We start from the raw sequence: 24827 nt of genomic DNA, 5'->3' as shown, positions 1-24827 counted from the left end.
CCTGGAGCAGTGTGACATGGGGACACTGCTACGGGAGCTGTCAGTAGGAAAACACCTGTGTAGTTGTTTTCCACAAGCTTCCTTTCCTTGTCAGAGTCTGCTCCGTGCCTGGGGACCTGAGACCTCACACCAGGGAGGTAACTTGTAGAGCTGAGGACTGAGCAGAACAAGTGCTTTGTGTCCACCTAGGACTCGAGGTGGGGCCTAAAGGAGGACTGGCTGTGTGTCTCAAGGCTGATGTGCTTTGTTCTACTCTGTAGAAACATGAAGACACTGAGTGTCCCTGCGTGGTGGTCTCCTGTCCTCACAAGTGCAGTGTCCAGACTCTTCTGAGGAGCGAGGTAAGGTACAGCTGTGCCGCCCGGTCTGGGGTTTGTTAGGTCTTTGCTCTTCAATGAACATGTGGCAGAAAAGCAAGGAAAGAAAAGCCCAGAAAGTAAATTCAGGGTTAATGTTTTGTTAAGAATTGAGAGAATGGGAAGTTTCATCTACAAGGAAGCAAAGGTGGCACTTTAAGTTTCAAAAAGCACTGTGTTTTAAAACTACAAAATAGGGAATCATTACATTATCCCTAGAAAGTAAATTAGCTGAGAGACATTCCAGAGCCATTTTGACCACCCTACTGGGCAGAGGCAAAGCCCTGGGTACAAAGTGTGGGGTGGAAGCTTGCCCACAGGCTGTGCGTCTCACACTGCCCATGGCGCCTTCTTTGAGACAGGTAGATTTTGTGTTAACTTCATCTGATCAGGATATATCCAGATGGAAGGATTCCATGGATTGTGAATATTTTTTGCATGTGACTGATCTGTCCCGGTGGTTGCTCTTGGCAGCCTCAGAGATGACCCCTCCCTGGGCTCCCTGTCTCTGATCTGAGCAGCCTGCTCACGCAGCCTTTTCCAGCAGCCTGAAATCCTACCACTGGATCTGGAGGAGAGAGCAGCTGCATATGTCCCTACCAAGCAAGACTTGTGTGGGCCCAGGCTGGGAACAGAGTGTGGGGAAGACCCCAAGAGCCACACTCAACCAAGCTGCATTTTCCCAGGACCTTGATGGGTGAAGGTCTTGCCTGGTGACAGAAGTCTCTGGGCCTCCCAATGTGCCTGTGGGAGGAGCTGTAAAGTGCATTTGCATCACATACACAATGGGACAGTTCTGTTAAGACTAATAGAGAAAAGTCTGTGCTGCTGAAACAGTTACCAGGGTTTTATGAGCACTCTCTGAATTTCACCCAGGGCTCTCTGAATAAGGGTCAAAAATTGCCTCTTTTGCCTCTAAGTTATTTTTCTAAAAAATCTTTGAACTTGGATTTCTCTTGGTTTCTGGTGAAAAGAGCTGTTGGGCTGTTATTCTTGCCTCTGTTTCAAAGTTTCTGTAAAGTCTGTAGGACTCTGAGACTCAGAATACTATGAATAAAACCAATTTAGGAAAAGATACAACACTGAATTTATAGTAGTACATTGAAGATAGCCTGTCAGATGCAGTGTGTCCCTGATGTCAGCATTAGAAGCGCTAGCTAGGTATGTTCCTGATTCTATCAGTGGCCCAGAAAGAACCTTTTAAGGTTTGAACTAACATTGCCAGAGCAGCCTCCTATGCATGCGTGTCTCCATGCCCACCACGTGCAGGTGCTTTTGGATGCTTCCCTCCAAGTCCAGTCCAGGGCTTCCTGCTGGGTTCAGGGCAAGGGTATGATCCTTAACCACAAGGACTCTGCCTACCTCATAGACCATTCTCCATGTTTGTTGGTAACAGGAGCCACATGGGCCTCCCAGCATTCCTGGGGCCTTCCTCTATAGCTCTCATCAGAGAACATGGCAGGTGGAGATCCATTTTCCCCTCTGTCAAAATATCTACCTGGTGTGCCTTTGTCCTGGTGGACCGAGGAGCCCTGGGCCCTACTCGCACCCCCTGACATAACAACATGGGGTGCCAGCATACAGAAAAGCATGTTCCAGGCCTGGTCGCATTGGCCAAGTGCATGAGTCTATGTCTTACAAATAAGACAGTTTCAAATACGTTCTTTTTAATAGCTGCCTCACCAATACTAGGGCTGAATGGGAGTTTTTTTTTCTTTCAGGATTAGCTTTCAACCCCTCCTAATTTTCCTTCCTTTGCTTAGAGATGACAACATAAGATTCATGTTGTTCAGATGGCCTTAGAGGTTTTTGAAAAGTTGGTGAGTTTCTGGCCCTGTCAGGGAGCAGTCTGCAGGCAGTGGGGAAGCTCGTCTCTAGTTACCCGAGTCTTGCAGTAATGGTGCAGTGTGAGCTTCATTGGAATGGGTTTATTTTGTGTACTGTATATTAAATGTGTGACCCAGTTGCATCCTGAATGCCTTCTTTCTTTTTTCTTTCTTTTTTTTTTTTTTTGTGTTTCATGCAATTTTTGTTTATAGTCTTTAAATGTGCATTTCAGTTTACTTTTTTTTTCCTTTCCTTTTTAAATTCTGGCACTTCAGACAGCATATCACATTTTGAACAATTTTGTTCTAAAGAAACTGCAAGTTTAAGAAATGTTACAGTGAATGTATTTCTGTATATTGGTGTGTATATGTGCATACACGTGACAATGCTATATATCTGCTGCCTGGAGTGTAGCGCACAGACGGTGCGTCCACACCTTAGCTGATAAAACAGCCTTCTTAATATGGCCCAGAGATTCTCTGGGCCCTAATGTGTTTAAGCATTTTCATGCAAACGTTTGTGCCACAACTCACGTCTCTTTCCCGTTACAGTTGAGTGCACACTTGTCAGAGTGTGTCAATGCCCCCAGCACCTGTAGCTTTAAGCGCTATGGCTGCGTTTTTCAGGTCAGTATCCGACATTTTGTCCTTCCAGTCACTGACATTCTGCCGTGAGAGAAAGTTCTTAAATTAACATTTTAACATGCAAGTTCTGGACTCTTGGTCCTTGTCATGAAACAAAAACGCCCTGTTGCATGGGTGACAAAAGCCACATGCAGCAGGCGTGGGTACTCTCTTGCCTGGTCGGTGGTGTTCTGAGACCTCAGGTGGACACTGCTGAGGGGGGCGTCAGTGCATTAGGAGAACCACATCTGAAACCAGCCAGTGACGGGACAGATGGGAATGGCATTTGGTGGGTTCTGTGGAAGTTTTAGCAGTCAGTTGAACATAAACGAGTATCAAATGGATGTGGTTTCCACATCACATGTACCATTAGTCGGCTGTACGGATCACACACAAGTCCCTAGATGCATTCAAGTACACACCTGTACTGACTCTGACCCCCACCAGGACAGATCCAAACTGAGCACAGTCCGTAGGAAACGCCTCCCAGAAAACAGTATTGCTGCCACACGTGCACTGCAAGAAACCCACAGCGGGCTTCTGGTTCTTTTTTTTAAACATGTCTGAGATTGCTAGTGAATTAAGACTAAGTTTTCATTTAAATGATATTCATGAAAATGTCAAAAGGCAAAATATATCACAGTGGAAGTTTTGTACATTTACTCTTATGTATCACCAGTACATTATGATGAAGTCGGTACAGAGACACTGGCCTCGGGGTATTATCTGAGGAAGTAGGAAGCTGAGAGTGAGAATGGCTAGCTGCCCCTTGCTTCAGGCTCTGAGGAGAGACCCCTGTATGTCGTACGTAGTACCATCCATTCTCTGTGTATGTGTATATATATGTTGATATGGAGAAGAACTTATATCAATATATATATATGGATATTCTATGTACAGAGTATATGTTTTGGAGATCATGAAAATGTTTTCCCTGGCTTCTTGATTTTCCAATATCAAAACAAATTCTATTTTCATGCCAATTATTTTCTTAAATATATAAAGAACTATTCAGTGTGCCTCTTCTTGACTCTCAGATGGTCTGCATCTTATGTACTCTGTAGATTGTTCATGTTTTGTATGTAATTTCCAGTTAGACTTGGACTGGTGAGGAGCAGTGCCTTTTTGGATGCAGTGTGTTTGAGCTGATCAGTGAACCCAGGGAAGTTGTTCAGAACCCCACTTTGCTGCATTTTGCAGGATCGCCACCACAGCATCTCGCTGCAGCTTCAGGTGTCTGAACATTTTCCATGTTATTTTTATTTTTTATGAGAAAGGCAATTTATAAAGGAATAAGAATGAGTTTAAAATTTAATTTTTTGACATTACCAGTGTGAACTGTTGATAAGAAGCCACTCAGATGAGGTTGAGGAAGGAGCCTGGGCTTGCAGTCAGCCCTGCAGCACTGCGTGCGGTGTGTTCTGGCACTCTCTGCCGCGGCCTCCTGGCTGCACGTGCTCGCCTGGCTGCCCTGGGCGTGGCTCTTGTGGGGCTCAGATTCTGTGGCAGCTGTACATGAATAGCCCCCTGTGTGTGATGCTGCTCCTGGAGTCATATGTCAGTCATCTGCCTTTCGCAGTGGGGTGATTACTTCACACAACATGCCTTTGCTCTCACAGGGGACAAACCAGCAGATCAAGGTGCACGAGGCCAGCTCCGCCGTGCAGCATGTCAACTTGCTGAAGGAGTGGAGCAACTCCCTGGAGAAGAAGGTAGGCCCTGGTCCCATCTTCTGTTGGGTGGTAGGGTTTCCTTAAATTATTTAAACTTTTTCAGAGTTACTAATAGTTTTTGGTTAAAAGAAGCAGCATCAAGAGATTGCCAGTGAATTCTCTTTGGTGATCCTGAGCTTACAGAGTCTTTTGGTTGTTGTTTTTCTGGTGAAGCAAGTATGTGATGCCTTTATTTCATATCACATTGTGATTGTCTGTGCTTGATCTAGAACAGAAAGGTAGGACTTCCAACACCCCCTCCCCCTGGTTTGGCAAAAGGTGGCCAACCTGGAGCATAGCAGTTGCCTGGGGCTGCTGTGGCACTGAGCATGCAAAGTGGATCCATGAGGCTGAGCCTTGTGGACCCAGTCATCCAGGACACTTGGTACCTGGCCCCTGCAGAACAGTTTGTCAGCCCTGATGTGGATGTTACAAGGTTAAATGTGTTACAAACCAGGCGCCATCCTGACTTGTTTACAGACTCTAACAATAACGGGGTCTTTTTAAGCGACAGGTAAAAAGCATTGCTACATTCCTAGTTCTACAGTTGGCCTTCTCAGCTGACCCTGAACTCCGGTGCTCCAGCTACACATAGCACTCTGCTGACAGACCCTCCCATGCGGTCTGCAAGAGGCTGGTCTTGGCTGGGGCCTGAGGCCACTCCTTCCTAGTGGAGTCTGCTCTGTGGTGTTCTCTTGGGGGCTGTATTTTCAGGAGAAGATGATTAAATCTTCAAGAACTGATGAAGAAGATGTTGTTATGGGATCTCCCATTGTGGCTTACTTACAAAAATCAAAGCTGGGGATGGGGCTCTATTGTGGAGCATTTGCCTAGTATGCCTGAGACCCTGGATTTGATTCCCAGCACTGCCAAATTAAAAAAAAAATAATAATCCCCAAAATAAAAGATTAATTCAGTGTTTGTCACACATCTGTGGAGAACTTGCAGTAGGAAGGTACCAAAATTAGTTGGAATAGCCAGTGGAGTTGACATTTGAGTGTTCTAAAGGTTGATAAAGAATTGAACATCTTGTTTCCAGTGTTAATATACATGTACTTCAAAGAGTCTAAAATTCTAAAGCAGAAGATTTTCATGAATTCTGGCATAAAACAGGTTGGCTAATGTGAATGCTCATGAACCTCAGAGGCGGTAAGCGGTGGCGTGCAGTCACTTGTGAGGGGAGGAGGAAAGCCCACGGAATAGTAACAGGAAGCTCGTGGTAGCTGAGCTGGAGGCCATCTTCCCATCAGCACAGGATTTGCTTCAAGTTCGTGGATGGTTTACCTTTTTGAAAAAATCCTTTGTGTTTATGCTATCTTAAAATTGTAGGCACAGGGGCTGGAGATATGGCTCAAGGGTAGCGCACTTACCAGGCATGCATGAGGCACTGGTTCAGTCCCCAGCACCACACACAACAAAAAACTCACAGGCATAAGTCACGAAAGCTTGTCTCATAGTTGCTACTTCTCATCTCAGAGGCTCTTCCTTTCATTTTAAGAATTCATTCGTTACTGTTGTGCTGAGCGGGTCTGGGCCTGTGGTTTATCCAGGATACTATGGGAGGTATCACCCCATCACTTTCCAGGCTGTACGCAGGGTGTGCCGGCCCCGCCCTTCACTCCACCTTACCTTTCTTCATTTGAAGTGAATGGCTTGAGATAGCATCTCCCCAGCTGCAGGCTGGCCTTGAACTTGCGTTCCTCCTGGCTCAGACTCCCAAGCTGCTGGGGTTATAGCGTGCACCACTGCCTCCTACCCAGAGTGATGATTTTGCACCATTGGGAACCCCAGGACACAACTCCCACTGCTTATACCCACCATGCAGCAGCCTTACTCTGTAAAGGCCTCATGTTTAAACCACTGCTTGCCAAGGCACGGTGACAGTCCTAAGGGCACAGGATGCATAGAGTGCATTGCTGCTGAGATGCTTGACATGCCACCCCCTTGGGTGTTGCTCAAGGATTTGTCTCTTTCTGCCCTGGCATTTGGAGTGGCTGAGCCTTGTTCATGCTTGCCCTTCCCTAGATCTGAAAGGAAAGGATGGACTAGAATAAAGATATTTGCATTTTCCTAAAATAGGAGTTATTTGTTATTATAGAATTATTCTTTTGGAACTCTTAGGTTTATTTTGTTGCAATAGATAACAGAAAATGTTTGAGTTGGTTCAAATGGGGGGTGGGTCTTCACATTCATGGTCAAACTAAAGCAAACGTTGTAAAATCTGGACCTTATTAAGTATCCATGTTGTATCTCAAGAAAGCTGAAATGAAAGGGAAGTGGAGAGCACCCCACTGCAGCTCAATTCAGGGGAGGGCACGTGATTCTCACTGAGTGGTGTACCCATGGTGCTTCCTGGAAACACTGGCCCCTCACCTCCTACAGACAACAGCTGCCTCAGAGATGGGCAGAAACAGTGATCTGCAGGCACATGAGGGAAGTCCCTACGTGGGAGAAATCGAGAGCTTAGTGTAGCATGACATGTGTTCACCGCTGTAAGTTACTTCTACTCCTATTCAAGTACTTGACTTTTTGCAAAAAAAAAAAAAAAAAAAAATGTCATTATTTTTGGAGATATCACTGAAATTTTTGTCAAAAGTTGGCATACATAATGTCTCTTTGGTGAGAATAAACAGTCTGGAATTCAGTTTGTCTCCACCAGATGGGAAAGAGTGCGTCATAACTTCAGAAGAGGCCAGCCTGCTCTGTGGCCCCACGTGTGCCCCCATCTGCAGTTCGCACCCTGATCACTGCTGGTGTCTATGACGTCTGAGACCCTGTGTGTTTAGGAAGGAAAGTTGATTTTTGCTGAGTAAGATCCTAGGAAAGTGAAGTCATGTTTTGCTTATGGACATTGCAAGTTTGCTTTAACATTAAATAGGCTGTGGTTATCTACAAAGGTGCTTCTTTCCTTAAAGGACCCTCAGTTTTGTAGGCCTACTACACTTTAAGTGGATAGTATCAGGAGTCGGTTCTTGTCGTACCCCATTTGTCCTAAGCTGAGCTCGGGCCAGGCCTGGGGGGCTGCAGGGAGCTCTTCACTGCAGTTCAGTCATGCATGAGTTGTGGGATTCAGACCCCTCCTGGAGCCCAAGGGTTGCTGGGTGACAGCACCCTGCTGGGCTGGCTGGAGATGCCTTGTGACAGGCAGTGACCAGGAGCTTTTTCCTGGGGGCCAGGGTGCCCTTTGTGGAGAAACCTGTGGGAGCTGTCCTCATAGAACCCCTCATCTCAGGGCCTATTGAGACCAGGTATAAACTTTGCCTTTGGGCAGTTCTAATTGTTCTTTAGAGAGGTTTTGAAGAGGTCACAGGTAGACTTGGAGATGCTGGCCCTGCTGCCCCTCCTGTGACTGTGGTGGGTGACTGATGGTTCTGTGCCTGCTCTCTGTTGGGTTAGTGAGTTGGTCTGTGGTGAGCTGACGCCCTGTGTGGCTTTTCATTCTCATCGAGTTGGGGCGTCCAGAGTGCAGGAGTGGCCCATGGGTACCTCTAAGATACTGCTGTGGGGTGCAGTGTGTACCTAGGGACGGCCACACCAGCCAGTCAGCACGTCCATCATGTCCCTGGATTCTTGTGGAATGAACGTGGAGTCTGCTCTGCTAGCTGTCCTGGAGTGTGTGTGTCCTGGTCCCACGGTCAGCATCTCAGGTGCTCTTCCTACTGGAACTGAGCCTGTGACCAGCACCTCCTGCCCTTTCAGTCTTCCAGGCTCCACATGGCAGTGGGTCTCACTCAGCATGATGCCCTTGGGGGCAGTCTTAAGTGAAGTGAGACAGAACAGAAAATGCCAAGGTGCATTATAGATCCTTTGTTTTTTTAATTGTAGTTGGACACAATACCTTTGTTTTACTTATTTATTTTAATATTTATTTTTTAGTTGTAGTTATCAATACCTTTATTTTTTTATGTGGTGCTGCGATTCAGACTCAGAGCCTCACACGTGCTAGGGGAGTGCTGTACCGCTGGGCTATAGCCCCAGCCCCGCATTATAGATTGTTCAGGAAAGGCTGGTTTTGTGAAACCCGTTTTTCACGTGTGCACACATAGTATTGGTGCAAATGGGCAAAATGTAAGACTGTTTCTTACTGTGTTTCCTGGTCCAATTTTAAAAGCTGCTCTGGTGAAAGGCTAGTGGTTTCCGGCAGACCCTCAAAAGCCACCCTATTAACTCTGGATCCAGCGCTCTGCCGCGCTGCGCCCCACCCTTACTGCTGGGGAAGGGTCCCCACACAGCTCCCTGCACTCACGTCTTTTGTGTGGAGGGGTTTGTTCTCCTGGAACTCCTTTCAGTACACCAGTAGAAGGCCTGTACCGTGAAAAGTTAATTACCTTCATTATCACTGTTGTTAATTAGTGTCCAAACCACTTTTTGTTACATTAATTGAAGAAATTCTTTTCCAGGTTTCCTTGCTGCAGAATGAAAGCGTAGAAAAAAACAAGAGCATACAAAGTTTGCACAATCAGATATGTAGCTTTGAAATTGAAATTGAGAGACAAAAGGAAATGCTTCGGAATAATGAATCCAAAATACTTCATTTACAGGTAAGTGACTAGATTGACTAGACAAGAGGGCAGGGGAGCCGTCTGTGTTTTCTTTGGGTTTCTCAGTGTGGGCTGAGATCCCAGCCTGAAGCCTCTGCTTAAGTGAAGTGAGACAAAACAAAAATGCCAAGTTTCTCTTGCTCAGGTAAAGACTCAGGGAGGGCTCCTGCCTCAGCTTAGGGTCCAGCCCTGGGAGCTGGCCTGATGCTTCTCTTCTGTGCCTTTAATCCACTCCGGGTAAAGCAAGACTTAACCACCTGTGTTTTCAATGTTTTGGCTTGGGTGTAGCTCAGGGGTGGAGTGCCCACCCACCCTGGGCAAGGCCTTGGATTTGATCCTAACACTACACATTTAAAAAATTAGCCGTTTTTATTACTATTAAGATTTCATATCATTTATGAGTCCTGCATGCATTTTCACTTCCTAGAGTGAAACGAGCCAAACACCTTTGTTCCAAGTTTTCTAGCAACATATACTTATCTTACTTTATTTCATCACAGTAATCCTGAGGTACCCCCAAAACAACAGATAACCCTTTGCGCTCTGAACCAAGTGACTGTATAAACGAGCCTGATGAAAATGCTAGGTACTCACTCGTAAACAGATGGCCCTTTAGATATTCTCTGCGCATGACTTTTTTTTTTTTTTTTTAAATTGGACTGGAGATTGAATCAGGAATGCTCTACCACTGACCCCATGTCCACAGCCTTTTGTGTTTTTTATTTTGAGACAGAATCTAAGTTGCTTAGGCCCTCTCTAAGTTGCCAAGCTGGACTCAAACTTGGGATCTTCCTACCTCAGCCTCCTGAGCCACTGGGATCCCAGACTGAGCCGCTGCACTTAGCTCTGCACACCACTTGTAGCATCCATGTGCTGTAGTAAGACTCGTGGTATCACACGGGCCCAGAGGAATGGCTCGTGATGCTGCAGTAGTTTTAGTGCTTGTAGGAAAATGTATTTCCTTAAATTCAAGGAAAAGGAAATATTTCTAAGAATACCAAGTCATGGCATTGCTGGGAATGACTATCCTCCCATTTGACGCTGGAGATTAATCATAGTCCCATGAATGATTTGGGGATTTATTAAATTTATTATAATTGTATTGAACTTTGAGGTTGCCCAGGGAGACAAGGTCAAGGCACAATGGAATACTAGGTGGCCTTCACAGAGGTGCCAGGTGTGAGTGCTGAGTTGAGCAGAACAGGGCAGCGTCTGACCAGACTGGCAAAACCCTGGGTGGGCCTGCACTTTGCCAAGCGCCCACTAATGTGGGCTGTTGGCAGGACTGTCCAAGTGGCTGGTGGAGCCCCAGCCACAGGGACTTGGCCACCCTCACCTGCACTGCCTGGGGAGCAGGCCCCGCCGTTGGCAGTGTGGTTGTCGTACTTGGTCTGGGATGTTACGCTGCAGAGTGACTTGAGGCAGTGTCCAGGCAGAGAGAGAGGTCACGCAGGACTTCACCACCTGCAGCAAGTCTGCCCTGCCCGCGGCCTCGGGCCTCTTTGTTCATGTCTGCCTCTTCCAACTGGAGAGGTTTCTACTTACTGTACTTTTAGTGCTGTTTTACCACTCTGTTTTAAAATTTTTGTAATTGAATAAATCAACAGGTTGTAGGTCAAAAAGATGGGGGTGGGTGGCACCCAGAAGTGAAGATGGTGGGACAGCAGCTGTCTGCGTTGTCTGGACCTTTAGTGAGTGGGCCCTCTCTCTTCTCCATGGAGAGAGAAGCACAGGGAGGCAAGATCATATTTGAAGAAAGGACTCTGAGTAGACCCAGTACCCATAATTCCTCAGACACAGGAACAAGGGGCAAGAAGGCACAGGTTCCCAGAGGTGACTGCCATTAGCCAGCATCACCCAAGTCAGCAGCCACCAGCGCTGTGCAAGGTGAAGTCCTGCCTGCAGAATCCCTGTGGGTTCGGCAGCTCTGTCTGGTGATGGGAGGGCTGCTCTGGCCTCTGCCTGCCTCCAAGACACACATGACCCTAAGTGCCCAGGGGCATGGACACAGCTGAGTCGCCCGCATCTCTAGACCCCCCACCCTCTGGCTGCCCCAGCACAGTTACCTTAAGCTCTTCGCTGGGCCCTGCACTCACGTGACTGACCACCTCCAACTTTGTCCGACGCTTATTAGTGCAAGTGGCCTTCTGGTTGCACCTTGAGAGGCTCCACACCCACCTGGGGGAGCCACTCTGCCCACCTGCCTTCCCTGGTCTACTCCAGCACTCCCTCCAACACCTCCCATGCCAGTGTCAATTCCACCTCTCCCCTGCCTTCCTCAGGGTTCCTCAGCCCTGCACATGGTCCCCCTCACTCTGTATCATCACTTTTCTTGCCTGATTATCCAAAGACGGTAGGTGTACAGATCGAGTCCAGGGCCTCATTTCTAGGCTGTGGGGACAGGGACGCAGGCTGAGGTGTTACAGAGTGGAGGTGAAGAGTGTGTGTGCTTTTGCTGGTCCAGGAAGGTATGACAGGTTTGGTTTTGTTTTATTGGTACTAGGTATTGAACCAAGGAGTGCTCTACCACTAAGTCCCCAGCCACCCCCCCACCTTTTTTCTTGTTTTAAGGCAAGGTCTCGCTAACTTGCTGAGGCTGGCTTTGAACTTGACTCTTCCTGCCTCAGCCTCCTGACCTGCTGGGATTACAGGTGTGCACCAACCACTATGCCTGGTGCCAAGAAGGTGTTTCTTTTATTTCTTTGTTTATTTTTGGTTATTACTTTATTGGAAAATTGTCTTCTTAATCTCATAGACTTTTTAGATAGAAACATATGATTTATTGCATATAAAAAATTATATGAGTATGGATTTTCTTCAGTGTTGGTCAAATGAAAGTAACATTTTTCAAATGAAAGATTCTATGCATAGAAAGAGTGCACATTTAACACACACAAATCTTTTTTTTTTGTACTATTATTCTTTTATTTATGGGTGAAGTAATTACATCATAAGATGTTAGGAGACTTTACCAAGGTCACACAGTCAGAAAGTAGAAGAACTGAAATTTGAAATTTAAATCTAAACCTATCTGTCTCCACAGTCACACACTAGCTCTTTTTTTTTTTTTTTTTTTTTGGTAACTGTATATAAAGTATGTCCATGCCAAAATTATGCCATTATACACATACTCTTTTTTTTTTTGGCCTTAAAATTCTTAATACACTCATATACCACAATTTTTCATATCTCTGTTTGTATATAAGGTATGTTGACACCAAATTCACATCTTAGTACATGTATTTTGTATAATGATGACCATCAAATTCCCCCATCCTTGCTATTTCCCTTCTCCCTCCTTTTCCCTCTCCCCCTCTTCCCTATCAAGAAATAATCTTTTTCCCATGCTCTCCCTCCCTACCCCACTTTGAGTCACCCCCCTTATATCAGAGAAAACTTTTGGCATTTGTTTTTTGGGGATTGGCTAACCTCACTTAGCATAATCTTCTCTAACGCCATCCATTTACCTACAAATGCCATGATTTTGTTCTTTTTTATTGCTGAGTAATATTCCATTATGTATAAATGCCACATTATTTTATCCATTCATCCACTGAAGGACATCTAGGTTTAGCTATTGTGAATTGTACTGCTATAAACATTGATGTGACTGTGTCCCTATAGTATGCTGTTTTTTGGTCCTTTGGGTATACCAAGAAGGTGTTTCTTAACAGGAATGTAAAGAGCCATTTTTCTTTTTAAAAATTTTTTTGTAGTTATAGGGACAGCATGTTTTTATTTATTTATTTTGGGGGTGGTGCTGGAGGGTGAACAAAGGGCTTTGTGCATGCAAGGCAAGCAGTCTACCAACTGAGCTATATCCCCAACCCTATTTTATGTATTTTTATGTGGTGCTAAGGATCGAACCCAGGGCCTCACACATGCTAGGTAAGAGCTCTGCCCCTGAGCTATAGCCCCAGCCCTAGAGACTGTTTTTCTTAAATCCCATCTACTTGGGAGGCTGAGACAGATGGGTTGCTTCATCCCAGGAGTTCGAAGCCAACCTGAGCAACATAGTGAGCAACCCTGTCTTCAGAAGAGATGACCATGGACATGTGAGCCTGACCATGCCCTCTGGCTGCCAGTGGCACTCAGCTTGTGGTTCTTGAAGCCAGTGGATCAGCAGGGCCCAAGCCAGCACTGACCATGCCCAGTCCACAGCTCAGTTGAGCACTTGGGCATCACAGTGCTGTGTCTCTGTGCAGGGTCATGTTCTCAGGTCCCAGTGACCTAGAATAAGAAGGACAGCCAGGAACGGTGGCTGCAGCCCCAAAATGTGTGTGCATGGAGCTGGTCAGCAAGTCTTTGAAAGCTTGTCCATGGATTGTGCAGCCATACTACTTATCTCAGCTTCTGCGGTCTTGTTCTTTTTTTTGTTGGGGGGGCAGGGCACCAGGGATTGAACTAAGGGGCACTGACCTGAACCACATCCCCAGCCCTATTTTGTGTTTTATTTAGAGACAGGGTCTCACTGAGTTGCTTAGCACCTTGCTGTTGCTGAAACTGGCTTTGAACTTGTGATCCTCCTGCCTCAGCCTCATGAGCCGCTGGGATTATAGGCGTGTGCCACTGTGCCAGCTCTGTACTCTTCCTCCAATGAAATTTCACATATGCATTTAAGATTTATATTTATAAAAACACTGCAGTAGCTGATTGTGGACCATGGCGCTTAAAGAGCGAAGTCTCTTTGCTTTGCTGTGTTCTGTAGAGAAAACTTGATTTAGATCTGTGTTCTGCTTTGAGACTGTGCCAATTAAAAAAGGAAAGTTCTGACTTAAAAACAGAACGTTTTCCCTTTGGATGTGGAAATGCCTAGGTTACTTAGTTGAGCCTTGCTCGTGTGGACCATGTGTGTGCACAGCACGGGTGCCCTTCTGCCCCAACATGGGCGCCCCACGCTCTGGATCAGTGTCCCCTGCTGTGTGGGGAGCCTCACTGCTGACAGGATGTCCCACAGTCAAACCCCACAGTCCCCTTCTTGAGATCAGGCCTGGCATTGGACAGTATCAGGGACCCTCCTGCCACTACCCCCTGAAGGGCACCAGTTTGAGGTTGAAGCAGCTTAGAAGCATGAGGCTTAAAGTGACAAGTGACTTGTCCCAGGCCATCCTGTCACTCAGTCTGTGTTAGGTCTGTGTCTCATCAGTATCCACACTAGCTTAGTTTATTAGCAGTAGGAAGAACGCACAAGAGCTCTCATCCATCCCAAGTGTGTGAACCATTCATCCCAAGTGTGTGGCCATTCGTTAATGTCAATAGATTGGTCCCAGAGAAACAGACCTCCTGAACTAATCAACTGTTACTTTGGCCATAGGTACTTGTTTAAAGTGACATCGACCTAACAAGGGGTGTTTTTTAGAGACGCCATTCTCACTATTATAAATGTCAGCTAATTCCAGGTTTCTTGGAAGGAGCAGGAAGAACAGTACCCCAGAAAGGTACCCCAGATTTGCTACTCTTGTTCCTTAAAGACTGGTGACATGGCTGTCAAAGGTGCTGAAACCTGGAGTTTCAGAAATAGACTTCCAAAAGGAGAAGTGAAGTTGTGGGCCAGGGCCCAGCCTCCCTGAGCTGGCTTCAAAATGCAAGTGCTTTTTAAAAGTGGAACCTTTCAGTCTCTGGCTCCAATTAACAAGCAAACACTCCTTTAAAACCCTGGGCCACCACAGCTGGACCAGGATTCCTATCCCTCCCATGACCACTGTAGATCCGTCTGCTTCTGGAGCAAGGTTTTCCGAGGTACTTAAGACAGCATGAGCTCAGGCCCTGGCAGCTGGTGTCTGTAGGCAGGCTCTGCACCCCGCCCCGTCCCCAGTGTGAAGCAGGTGGAGGAGGAGACCTCTCATAGGCGTTGCCCACTTGGCTTCACCCTGGATCTGAGGCCCACTGCTGGCCTGTTCTGTTGCCAGCCCTGAGCAGAGCGGCTAGCTCTCTGGGGGAGGTCCTAGGGGTCCTGGGTGGTCCTCCCTCCCAGGACCCACATGCAGTTCTAAAGCTGCATCTGTAGCCACAGAAACAGGGTGGCACTTGTGTCCTGGACCAGGTAGCAGAATAGACACACAAATGAAAGATGGGGCCACACAGGCATGACTCCACTCTCCCAAATCTGAGGCCTCTTGGGAGCAGGGCCTCTAGGCACATGAGACCCTGGCTACGTGTGGGTGCAGGTGAGTGACCCTGGCGGCCTGGCCAGCACATGGAGGTGCTGCTGGCCTGTGGGAAGCCAGTGGGAAGCGGGTGAGAATACAGGCAGGCTCATATCCGGAGGTCTCAGCATAGAGCTGGGGGACCACTGAGGCCTGGCCTGGGAGGGGACAGTGGCCACTGTGGGCAAGGCAGGCCAGAGTACACAGCCTCTGGGAAGAATCCCCATTCACCGACCACCTGCACTCACCACTCTTCCTGGCTTCCCCTGGTGGTGCGTGCTGCACGCCGAGGACACTGTGCGCGTCTGCTGTCACAAGGCGCGTCCTGTGAGTGGTGACTGTTGTTTGCCTTTTCCCATCCTTGGTCTGGAAGCGAGTGATAGACAGCCAGGCGGAGAAACTGAAGGAGCTGGACAAGGAGATCCGGCCCTTCCGACAGAACTGGGAGGAGGCCGACAGCATGAAGAGCAGCGTGGAGTCCCTTCAGAACCGTGTGACCGAGCTGGAGAGTGTGGACAAGAGTGCGGGGCAGGCAGCTCGGAACACAGGTGAGGGGCTGGGCCAGGGCCTGAGCTGCTTGGGGTGAGGGCTGGGTCTGGCTGGCACCTGCTGCCCCCAGCTCCTCTGGTTACAGAGGACGCATGTGTGGAGGCAAGAGATTGTGGAGATTCCTCTAGTAGAGACAGGTACTTCCCACTTAGACCTGTCCCTCTGTGCCAGGCCCAGTGTGACAGAGTGCAGAGCTCTCCCTGAGAGGCTGGCACCACAGGGAGGCCCAGGCCTGCTGGGCAGGGTGCTCCAGGCCATTTGTGTGCCTACCTTGCATTCCTAAAAGCCTGGGACAGGAGCGGAAGCCACACACAGGAGGCTCAGCACACCCAGCCCGAACATTTCTGACACTCTTGAGTAAATGTGTGGCCTGTGGCCTTGGGCCTGAATGAGGACTGTGACTGTTTGCATGAAGATTAATGGTGGGAAGGAATGGGGTTATCATGGTGTATACAGGATTGGAGTGGAGGGAGCAGCTCAGATCCAGAAAGAGTGCAGACCCTGTTGGCCTCTGGCTAATGGGCAGGTAGGTGGCCATCACCTGCCTTCATGGGCGCCTTTCTGCAAGGAGGCAGTGTCCGAGTAAGATGGCTTCACCATTGATCTGCAGCGAGGTGCCTGTGACATGCAGGCCCTAGGTCATCTCCTGGGGGCTGCCACCTTCCTGGGCTCCCATCTTCACTCCCACTTCCGTCTGACAGTTCATCTGCTGGGACGATGGGTGGGTGGGGCCCTTCCAGACGTCCTGGGACAGCCCCTGTGTGTGCCCCTTTTTTATGTAGCCGTTGTTGGTTAGATGTTGCCTCTGACCCCTGATACTCTGTCTCATCCCCACGTGGCCCAAGCAGGCTTGCTGGAGTCCCAGCTGAGCCGGCATGACCAGATGCTGAGCGTGCATGACATCCGCCTGGCTGACATGGACCTGCGGTTCCAGGTCCTGGAGACCGCCAGCTATAATGGCGTGCTCATCTGGAAGATCCGGGACTACAAGCGCCGGAAGCAGGAGGCTGTCATGGGGAAGACCCTGTCTCTCTACAGCCAGCCCTTCTACACCGGCTATTTTGGCTATAAGATGTGTGCCAGGGTCTACCTGAACGGAGATGGGATGGGGAAGGGGACGCACTTGTCGCTGTTTTTTGTCATTATGCGTGGAGAGTACGATGCTTTGCTGCCGTGGCCATTTAAGCAGAAAGTGACGCTCATGTTGATGGATCAGGGGTCCTCTCGGCGCCATCTAGGAGATGCGTTCAAGCCCGACCCCAACAGCAGCAGCTTCAAGAAGCCCACCGGAGAGATGAATATTGCCTCTGGCTGCCCTGTCTTCGTGGCCCAAACTGTTCTAGAAAACGGGACGTATATTAAAGATGATACAATTTTTATTAAAGTCATAGTGGATACTTCGGATCTGCCTGACCCCTGATGAGTACCTGGGGAGGTGGATTTAGCAGAAGGTAACTCCTCTGGGGGCTTTGAACCAGTCTGTCCTCACTGAGGTCCTCGCACTCAGAAAAGGACCTGGTGGGACGCAGGAAGCAGCAGGAGGCGGACGCACGGCTGGCGGGAGGAACCACACGTGAACACACTCCAGCGTTTTCTAACAGACTAGCCACACTCCACTCTGAAGAGTTATTTATCCTTCAATGAGATAAATATTGCTGTCAGAGGAGGGTTTCATTTTCATTTTTAAAGATCTAGTTAAGTAAGGTGGAAAACATATGCTAATAAAAGAAACATTTTTCTTCCGTAAACTTGAACACCCAAAAGAGGAAACGCACGTGGGGACAGCTGGACCTGTCGGCATGAACAGCAAAAGGAAAATTTATGAAATAATAATGCAGTTCTGATATATTCACCCTAAAAGTCAAGAGTGCAATCTTGTTTCAAATATAGTATATTGTCTATTTTTAAGGCCTCATCTGGTCTCTGTTCTAATAATTTGTTTGTCAGAAGACCCTGAAGTGCTAGGTCTTTTTTTTAAAGTCTCTAAATTCCGAAATCATTTTTTAATTTAAAGTTCTACAAATAATTGTTACTGCAAACCTTTTATTTTAAAACGTGGATAGACTGATATTTCTTGGAAGAAAATGTAAACTAACACTGGTTATCACTTGTGATAGGAAAGAGAACATTCAATCTGTTGCTATTTCTCGTTAGAAATGTAAACCTTCAATATCTGTCGTAGTTAATGACACTACTTCAAAATTACTATGAAAGGAACATTGCTCATGGATGCTGTGCATCATTTTCAGATTTATAATTGTTTTCACCCTAAAATAGGGCATTAGTTGAACTTTGGAGTTCTAAACAAAATCCTGTAGGCTTTTGAGATTCTGCCCCGGTTCAGACAAGCTCTCCATTGCTGACAGCGCCGCCTTGTCTCCAGCGTCGCGTCGGGGGTGGGCAGGTGGCTGTGCTGCAGGAGGCCCTCGCAGGTGTCCTTCGTCTTGTCACACTGCTGCGCTCGGTGAGTGATCTCCGAAAGCAACGCCTTTGCTCAGAGATGGTGGCATACGGTACATGTGCCTTAGATGTGACGTGCTGCTTCTCCACCCTGGGTTGTGTCCGGCATGGTTCTAGAACGTGATGGTCTGACCAGACGTATCTCTCCACCGCTAGGTCTCTGTCTACAGGCTCTCAACCCCCTGTGCTTGCCAGGGAAGCCAGGCTCATCAGTGGCTTCCGGAACTTCCACTGCTTAGCTGTCCCAGATTCCAGACTCCAGGCCACAGCCTGCCCTGCCCTCCCTGAGCAGGCAGGCTGGAGCAGAAGCTGCGCCTCTCCCTGTACACCCCCCCCCCCAGGCCTGGGGCCCGCACAGCTCAGAGCAGAGCCCTCTGGGCTTTCCAGAGACCGCTGCTCTGGGGTCTGCCCAGGCCGACTGCCAGCGGCGCCAAGCCGCCACCCTGATGGGAAGGTCGCCCGGGCTGCTTCCCCAGCCTGCCCCTGCCTGAGCAGCACTCCCAGCTCACTGTTTACCAACTGTGATTAGAGCCTGGAGCCCCGCCCCGTGCCCCTTTGCTATGCACCACGCTTCACGGTGCTCTTACACTGATGGGTGCTACATGCGACGGGTGCTTCTTAGGCAGAACCAATGTGTGCGGGCCACCACATCTGTGCCACTCGCCCAAAAGACGCGCCCACAATTGGCCAGCTGGGCCGCGCACTTAGACTGCCTGCCTCTGGGCTCTCCCAACGGTCGTGCAGGGACGGCTGGTTGGTGCCTGGCGCCCACCTCGTCTCTGGTGCTGCCATCTGTCCTGGGTGTGCCTTTGCCCCAGTGCCTGCTGGAAGTGCCCTCCCGCACGCCCGTCCCTGTGCTCCCACAAGCCACCTGCTTGGTTCCAAGCGCCTGCCATGCCCTTCCACGGCTAAGACACTGGTTCCTCCTCTGCCACTCCTTGCTCCACTCCTGGGATGCTCTGGGTAGATCGGTGTCCTTGGTTGTGCCCTAGGGAGGAGCCACCATCCCTGCTCAGCAGAAGGACTTCTTGCAGGAACTGTGGAGCCTGCTGTTCCCTCGAAGGTGTCCCTGACCTCCTCCAGGCCTGTCCACTGGGTCTGGAGGGGAGAGGAGCATCTGGCAGGCCCCGCCAGCCCTCAGTGGCTTTCCCACAGCCAGGTGGCAGTGCAGGGACGTCCCTGTGGCCTCCTTCCCGTTCCCGGGAAGCATGCGCACCACCGCAGATCAGGGTGAGCAGCGTGGCCAGGTGAGAAGCCTCTTCCCTCCTTAGAAACCCTGGTTTGGGTGAGACCCTGCAGGGACTCTTGGGAGCTTATTGGTAGGATGTGTCCCAGGTCCCTCCCTCTTCCCCCAGGCACCTACAGAATGTGACTGGAGTGACTGCAGGGTCCTTTGGGGTGAGGGCGTGGCAAGTTGGTCTCCTGCTTGTGGTTTGGTGATGCAGGGTGGAAGTGTGGGGAGCCATGCCCTTGGGCACTGGACCCGCTGTCATGCTGTCCCCGGGCGCTGCTCCATCGCGCTCCTTGGTGCCCCAGTCGGTGCTGCCGCTCGGGCCATCCTCGGGCTGTGGTCCCCGTGCCTGAGACCTGGCTGTCCATCGGGCCCTGTCCTGTTCTCTCTGCTTCACAGGGTCCCAGCCACAAGAAACAAAGGGTGGTCCATACACTGTGTCTGGGTGTGCTCTTCCCATTTACCAAAAGTAACAAAACTCCCCACAGGACAGAGCCATCCAGCCCTCTGAAGCAGCACTGAGTCTTTTCTGCTGTCACCTCTGTGAGGGACATGTATGCGCCTTCCTGTTTCTGCTCCCCATGATTCAGCATGTTGCTCCCACCACTCCTGCCACAGGGGCTGCTGGGGCTGAGCTAGTTAGACACGCATGGGCCTGGGCCCTCTGGTAGTCAGGAACGTGAGCAGCCCGAGAGTCAGAATGCCCGAGACGGTGCAGGGCCAGGCTGAGGCTGGCTAGTGGAGGCCTTGGCAGCAAGGTGGGTGGGTCAGGGAGCCGGGGTGTGGGGGTTAGGACTAACAGACCCAGCCCTGCGTGGGCTGGACTGGCCCCAGAGAGCCGGGCTTTCCAGTGTCTGGGCTCCTAGGAAGGGCAGTGGGTCCCCGCAAGAAGGCAGCTCCCTATCCTACCCCCACACACGTCCCGGGAGCCCTGGGTTAGGACCTGGATGTGCTCCCAATGCAAAAGCAGAGGTGGGCAGAGGGCTGTAGAGGGGGCCCATCTGAGTTCTGACCCCTGTCCCTCCTGGAGCCCCCGAGCAGACAGCATGGAACCCTCTTTATACTACATCCCAACACCTCCCGCCAGCCAACAGGGGCAGTTGTTCGGGGTGTCTCCTTTCCTCCCTTCTCTGTGGCTCTGCCCAGCCCCTGTTTCTGCCTTGGCCTGTTGCCCCAGGGAGCCTCCGCTCTCTGTGCAGCCTCTACCAGGGCCTGCAGATCCACTGCCCATCTGGATCCCTGCTGATTTGGCTTCCCCTTGACCACATGTGGCCAGGCTTGGTGAGGACATGAACGTCAGGCACAGTCCACGGGGAAGCCAGCCACCTCCCCAGATCCCCAGGGCTGGACCACGCATCCTGGTAAAGGCTGCTACCTTGGGGTCGTCACTGATGTCACCCCCTTTGTTCAGCATCCTCTGTGAAATCGTTGCCCAGTCAGGCCCGGCAGCCCCACAGCACTGAACAGTCCCCAGCAAAGGAGAGGGTGCTGGAGGCCCACCACAGCAGTGCCCTGGGGAAAGAAGGTGGCCCACAGACCCACAGCCAGGCCACACCTCCTCTCTCCCCCATGCCTCGTGAAGTGGCACGGGACCGTCATAGTGTGCCCAGCCAAGACGCTTCCGGCCAGGCAGGGTGGCAGCATGCTATCTAGGAGCACAGACTCCCCTGGGTGCCCCTTGCCCAGTCCCCACCCTCCCAGACATCCCTCTGCTTGGGTCACTTGCTCTTTGGAAAGGGCCTGCGTGGAGGTTGAAATGCCATTCTTTTCTCTTGAGTCCAGATCTTCCCTGACCAGGCTCAGAAGGTGTGCTCGGGAGTTCTCAGTGCACCTGTGCATCTGGGTGTGTGAAATGAGGAGGGTCTGTCACCCAGGTCTCTCTCTTGGCCCAAGACCACAGTCCTGTCTTCTGTTTGCAAATTTCATCCGCTCTGTTTTCTCTGAAGTTGGTGTCGTGAGCCCACAAGGGCCTGCTCAGGTGCAGTTGGTGTCAGTGGGTGACCTGGTCAGCATTCCTGGTTTGGCATGGCTGGTGCTGGTTATCAGCAGGCACTGAGTCAGTGGAGAGCCGGGCCAGCAGGGACCCGGATAGGCCAGGCCAGCAGCCCGTCCCAGAGGCCAGGAAACAGGTCAGGGGTGTCTTCCACTTGCAGAGGTGTGCCCAGACACCACTGCCGGGCAGACGGGCAAGACAGCACCCCACATTGTGGCTGGTGGTTGTGTGGTTGAGGAGGCCCGAGTGGCCAGCAGAGCTGTGTCTCATTTCCCCTGAGTCGATTTCTGTCTTGTGAGCTCGTGTGAAAAAGGTTCAAGTCCAGGAGCGCTGTGCCACTCTTGTCAACAGTGGTGAGTGGTTTTATGACTTAGTCCCCTTAGACAAGTAAGATGACCTTCAGCAGCAAACTAAATGACTTAATTGGAAAAACATAAAATCCGGCCTTATTTCCAAGGATTTCCGTAAGCAGTCTCTCTAGGAGAACCTCCGCGGCGAGAGAGCGTGGAAGCCGACGGAGACAGCTGGACTGTTGGTAGGATGCGTCAGTTCCTGGTGGTCCACCTCTTGTGTTCAGTTCTTACCCAGAAACAAAGACCAAAGAAGGCCAGTCTCTCATTTGACTCCGTATTTTTAATCTGCCTGTTTTAAAACTCGCCGTCTGTAGTGCGCTCACTGTGAGGACCCTCTTGACAGTCCAAGTGATTGTGACCAGTGATCACTCCCGTGTCCTCTGCTCTTCTAAGAAACGGTATGAGTTATTGCTCAGCAATAATCCTGTTGTTAGGAGTTAGCAACATGTCTGGTTTCCCGATAGCATTATTATGTTCTATATTTTTGTTTACTGTATATTTTGTGTGGTTTTATTTGGTATTTATTTGTGTTTTGAGGTCTTGCAATGTTTTTGTGTTTCCGATGCTAATAACTAAAGTTTGTAAGACTGTAGAATGCAAAACTTTGACATGTTAAACTGTCTTATTAGAGGAAAATAAATCTGATTCAGAGTCCTGGTTTCCTGCCAATCTTTTGCACACGTGGGCCTCCGAGGCCCCTGCTGCAGCCAGGGCTGTGCTCCACAGAGGCTGCACCGTGGCCTCCACAGTGGTTCTGAGCACAGGCTGCCTGCCCGTCCTGCACTGGGTCCTGCCAGTCATGTGAGCCTGACCCAGGTCATCTCTCGAGGCTGTGGCTTCTAGTGTGGCCCCTTGGCCTGGGACACATCTCCATCTTATCTGTGACGGGGGAGAACAGCCTCCGCCTCCTTTCTGAAACACAGTGGTCACCTGAAAGCACTGCTGGTGGCGGGCCTGGGACTTCTTCAGGCTGCTGCTCCCTCCAGTCTGGCTACCCCCCTTTTCCCAGGTAGTCCTTTGGGTCAGGCTGGCAGCAGGAAGCCCTGCATCTCCCTTGAGGCCCCACCTGACAAGGCGGGGGGCCCTCAGCCCCCACCCGACTGTCCTGCCCCCTCCTGGGGCCACCCGCAGCCAGCACAGCACCCTGCTCGTCTCAGGTGCTCTCAGGCCCTGCTTAGGGCCAGATTCGGAGGAGATGCCATCAGCCTGGCCCCCTGGGCCTGCACTGGCTCCCCAGGCTGAGGGTGCCTGTGCGGACCCTGCGGAGCAGCTGTCAGATCTGGCCCTGAACAAACTGCGGGGTCTGCAGCAGCAAGGTGAGGCCAGATGAGCCACCCCCCTTCACCCTGCACCGCCTGCCCCCAGGCCTCGGGGGACAGGAAGGGAACCAGGTGTCATGGTGCAGGCCTGGGGAGGGACCCTCAACTGCCTTCTTCAGCTCAGGGACAGGAGTGGGGTGAGGGCCGGAGGATGGGCACAGGGCTGCAGAGCAGGAAGCACGCACTCAGGGAGCTGCAGTGCTGGCTGGGCCTCAGCTTCCGCGTGTGGATATGTCCCCCACACACCCAGCACAGCTGGGAGCCAGACCCAGCAGAGTGCCCCTACTGGAAGGCAAACAGCGCTCAGTCGGAGGTGCTGGTGCTGGGAAGGATCCATTTTCAATAGACATGGAGGCCTGGAGAGGGGCACAGGGCCTGGCCCGCAGCCGGTACCCACCGCCTCTGCCCGCCCGCCCTGTGAGACCTTGCTGGAGGCAGATGAGAGAAAGTGTCACAGACTGGGTCCCCATGGCCAAGTCTGGGCGGGCGCTGTCCGTTTTCTGAAAATGGACCTTGGCATGGTCAAATCTTGAGTTATCTTTGTCTCATTTTTTTTTTTGGTGGGGTGGGCACCAGGAATTGAACTAAGGGGCACTCGGCCACTGAGCCACATCCCCAGCCCTATTTTTAGAGACAGGGTCTCACTGAGTTGCTTAGTGCCTCGTTTTTGTTGAGGTTGGCTTTGAACTTGCCATTCTCCTGCCTCAGCCTCCTGAGCCACAGGGATTACAGATGTGTGCCACCCCATCGGCTATGTCTTATTTTTAAACACCTGAAGAACCGGGGCTGAGTGGAAGGGCCCCGTCACTGCCCTGCTCTGGCTCCCAGGAGCAGGTCACCCAGGCAGGGTCCTCCAGTGCCCTGGGGCAGGGGTTGACCTTGCTTGATCAGGCCTGAGGGGAAAGACACCACCCAGGCTTCCTCACCCCTTCACCCAAGCAGCAACTGAGTGGACTTGTGCCTGGTGACCCTCTACCCCAGGGTCTGTCTTGGAGATGAGCTATGGGGCCCTGGGGAGCTGAAGGCCAGGGGCTGCCCTGCTGGTGGTGGGATGCGCAGCGGGGAGGCTTGGCCCCTGGAGGCCGTGCGCTCTGGCTCCTCCAGTCCATCTGCAGGGGTCTTGGTGTGGCTCTCAGGAGGCCTTGTGTGGGGAGCCCTCTTGCAGGACAGGCACACAGCCAGCAGAGGCCACACCAGGCCAGACACGCCCTGTGGTGACCTTGGAATGCCAGTGATATGGCCAGGCCCTCCCAGGGCCACTGACCTGAAGTGTTAAGTTCAGAGAACTCTGGCCACTGAAGGATACCTGAGAGTGGGGGCCAGGCAGTGGCCATGGCTCTGGGCTCCGGGGCCTCTTCCCACCTCCCGACCTCTCCCTGTGGAGCTGAGTCCACCCAGCTCTCTGGGGTCAAGGCGGCTTGTGTGTTCTGGCTGGCCTTGCGAAGAGCAGCGTCTCCCGGGCTGTCCCAGCCGGGGAAGCTGCCTCCACCTACCACACGTTGGCTCCCCAAACTCTGCCCTTAGCTAAGTGCCCCTGTCCCATCTGCTCCCACATCCTGGCCCAGCCTTGCTGGGACCCTGCCAGAGGAGGAACAGCAAGTATGTTCTTCCACCCGGAAGCCTGTGTTCTCCCCTTCTACTCAAGGACAGGGCAGCTGACCAACCCTGAGAAGGTGGGGAGGGAACCAGGGGTCCACTGCCTTGGACCACCTCCCTC

At 50.8% G+C, this 24827-nt stretch overlaps 1 protein-coding gene across 6 annotated transcripts in view; it reads left to right on the top strand.

Annotated features, from left to right (window-relative positions):
• Positions 1–22416, top strand: part of Traf3 (TNF receptor associated factor 3) — a 118944-nt gene extending 96528 nt beyond the window's left edge. For 5 of the 6 annotated variants that reach the window (XM_076849590.2, XM_076849593.2, XM_076849589.2 and 2 more), the window contains 6 exons: positions 261–341; positions 2735–2809; positions 4426–4518; positions 8919–9059; positions 15579–15753; positions 16603–22416. In XM_076849590.2, coding sequence (XP_076705705.1) covers positions 261–341; positions 2735–2809; positions 4426–4518; positions 8919–9059; positions 15579–15753; positions 16603–17174 — 1137 coding nt within the window. In that variant the 3' untranslated portion in view covers positions 17175–22416. The remainder of the gene's footprint in view (positions 1–260; positions 342–2734; positions 2810–4425; positions 4519–8918; positions 9060–15578; positions 15754–16602) is intronic. The other variant, XM_076849595.2, reaches the window with a different exon arrangement.
• The last annotated feature ends 2411 nt before the right edge of the window (positions 22417–24827 follow it).

The sequence above is a fragment of the Callospermophilus lateralis genome, chromosome 3 (genome assembly GCF_048772815.1).
Source record: "Callospermophilus lateralis isolate mCalLat2 chromosome 3, mCalLat2.hap1, whole genome shotgun sequence".
Lineage (NCBI taxonomy): Eukaryota > Metazoa > Chordata > Mammalia > Rodentia > Sciuridae > Callospermophilus > Callospermophilus lateralis.
The sequence above is the reverse complement of the archived record's forward strand: the minus strand, read 5'-3'. Positions and strand labels throughout refer to the sequence as shown.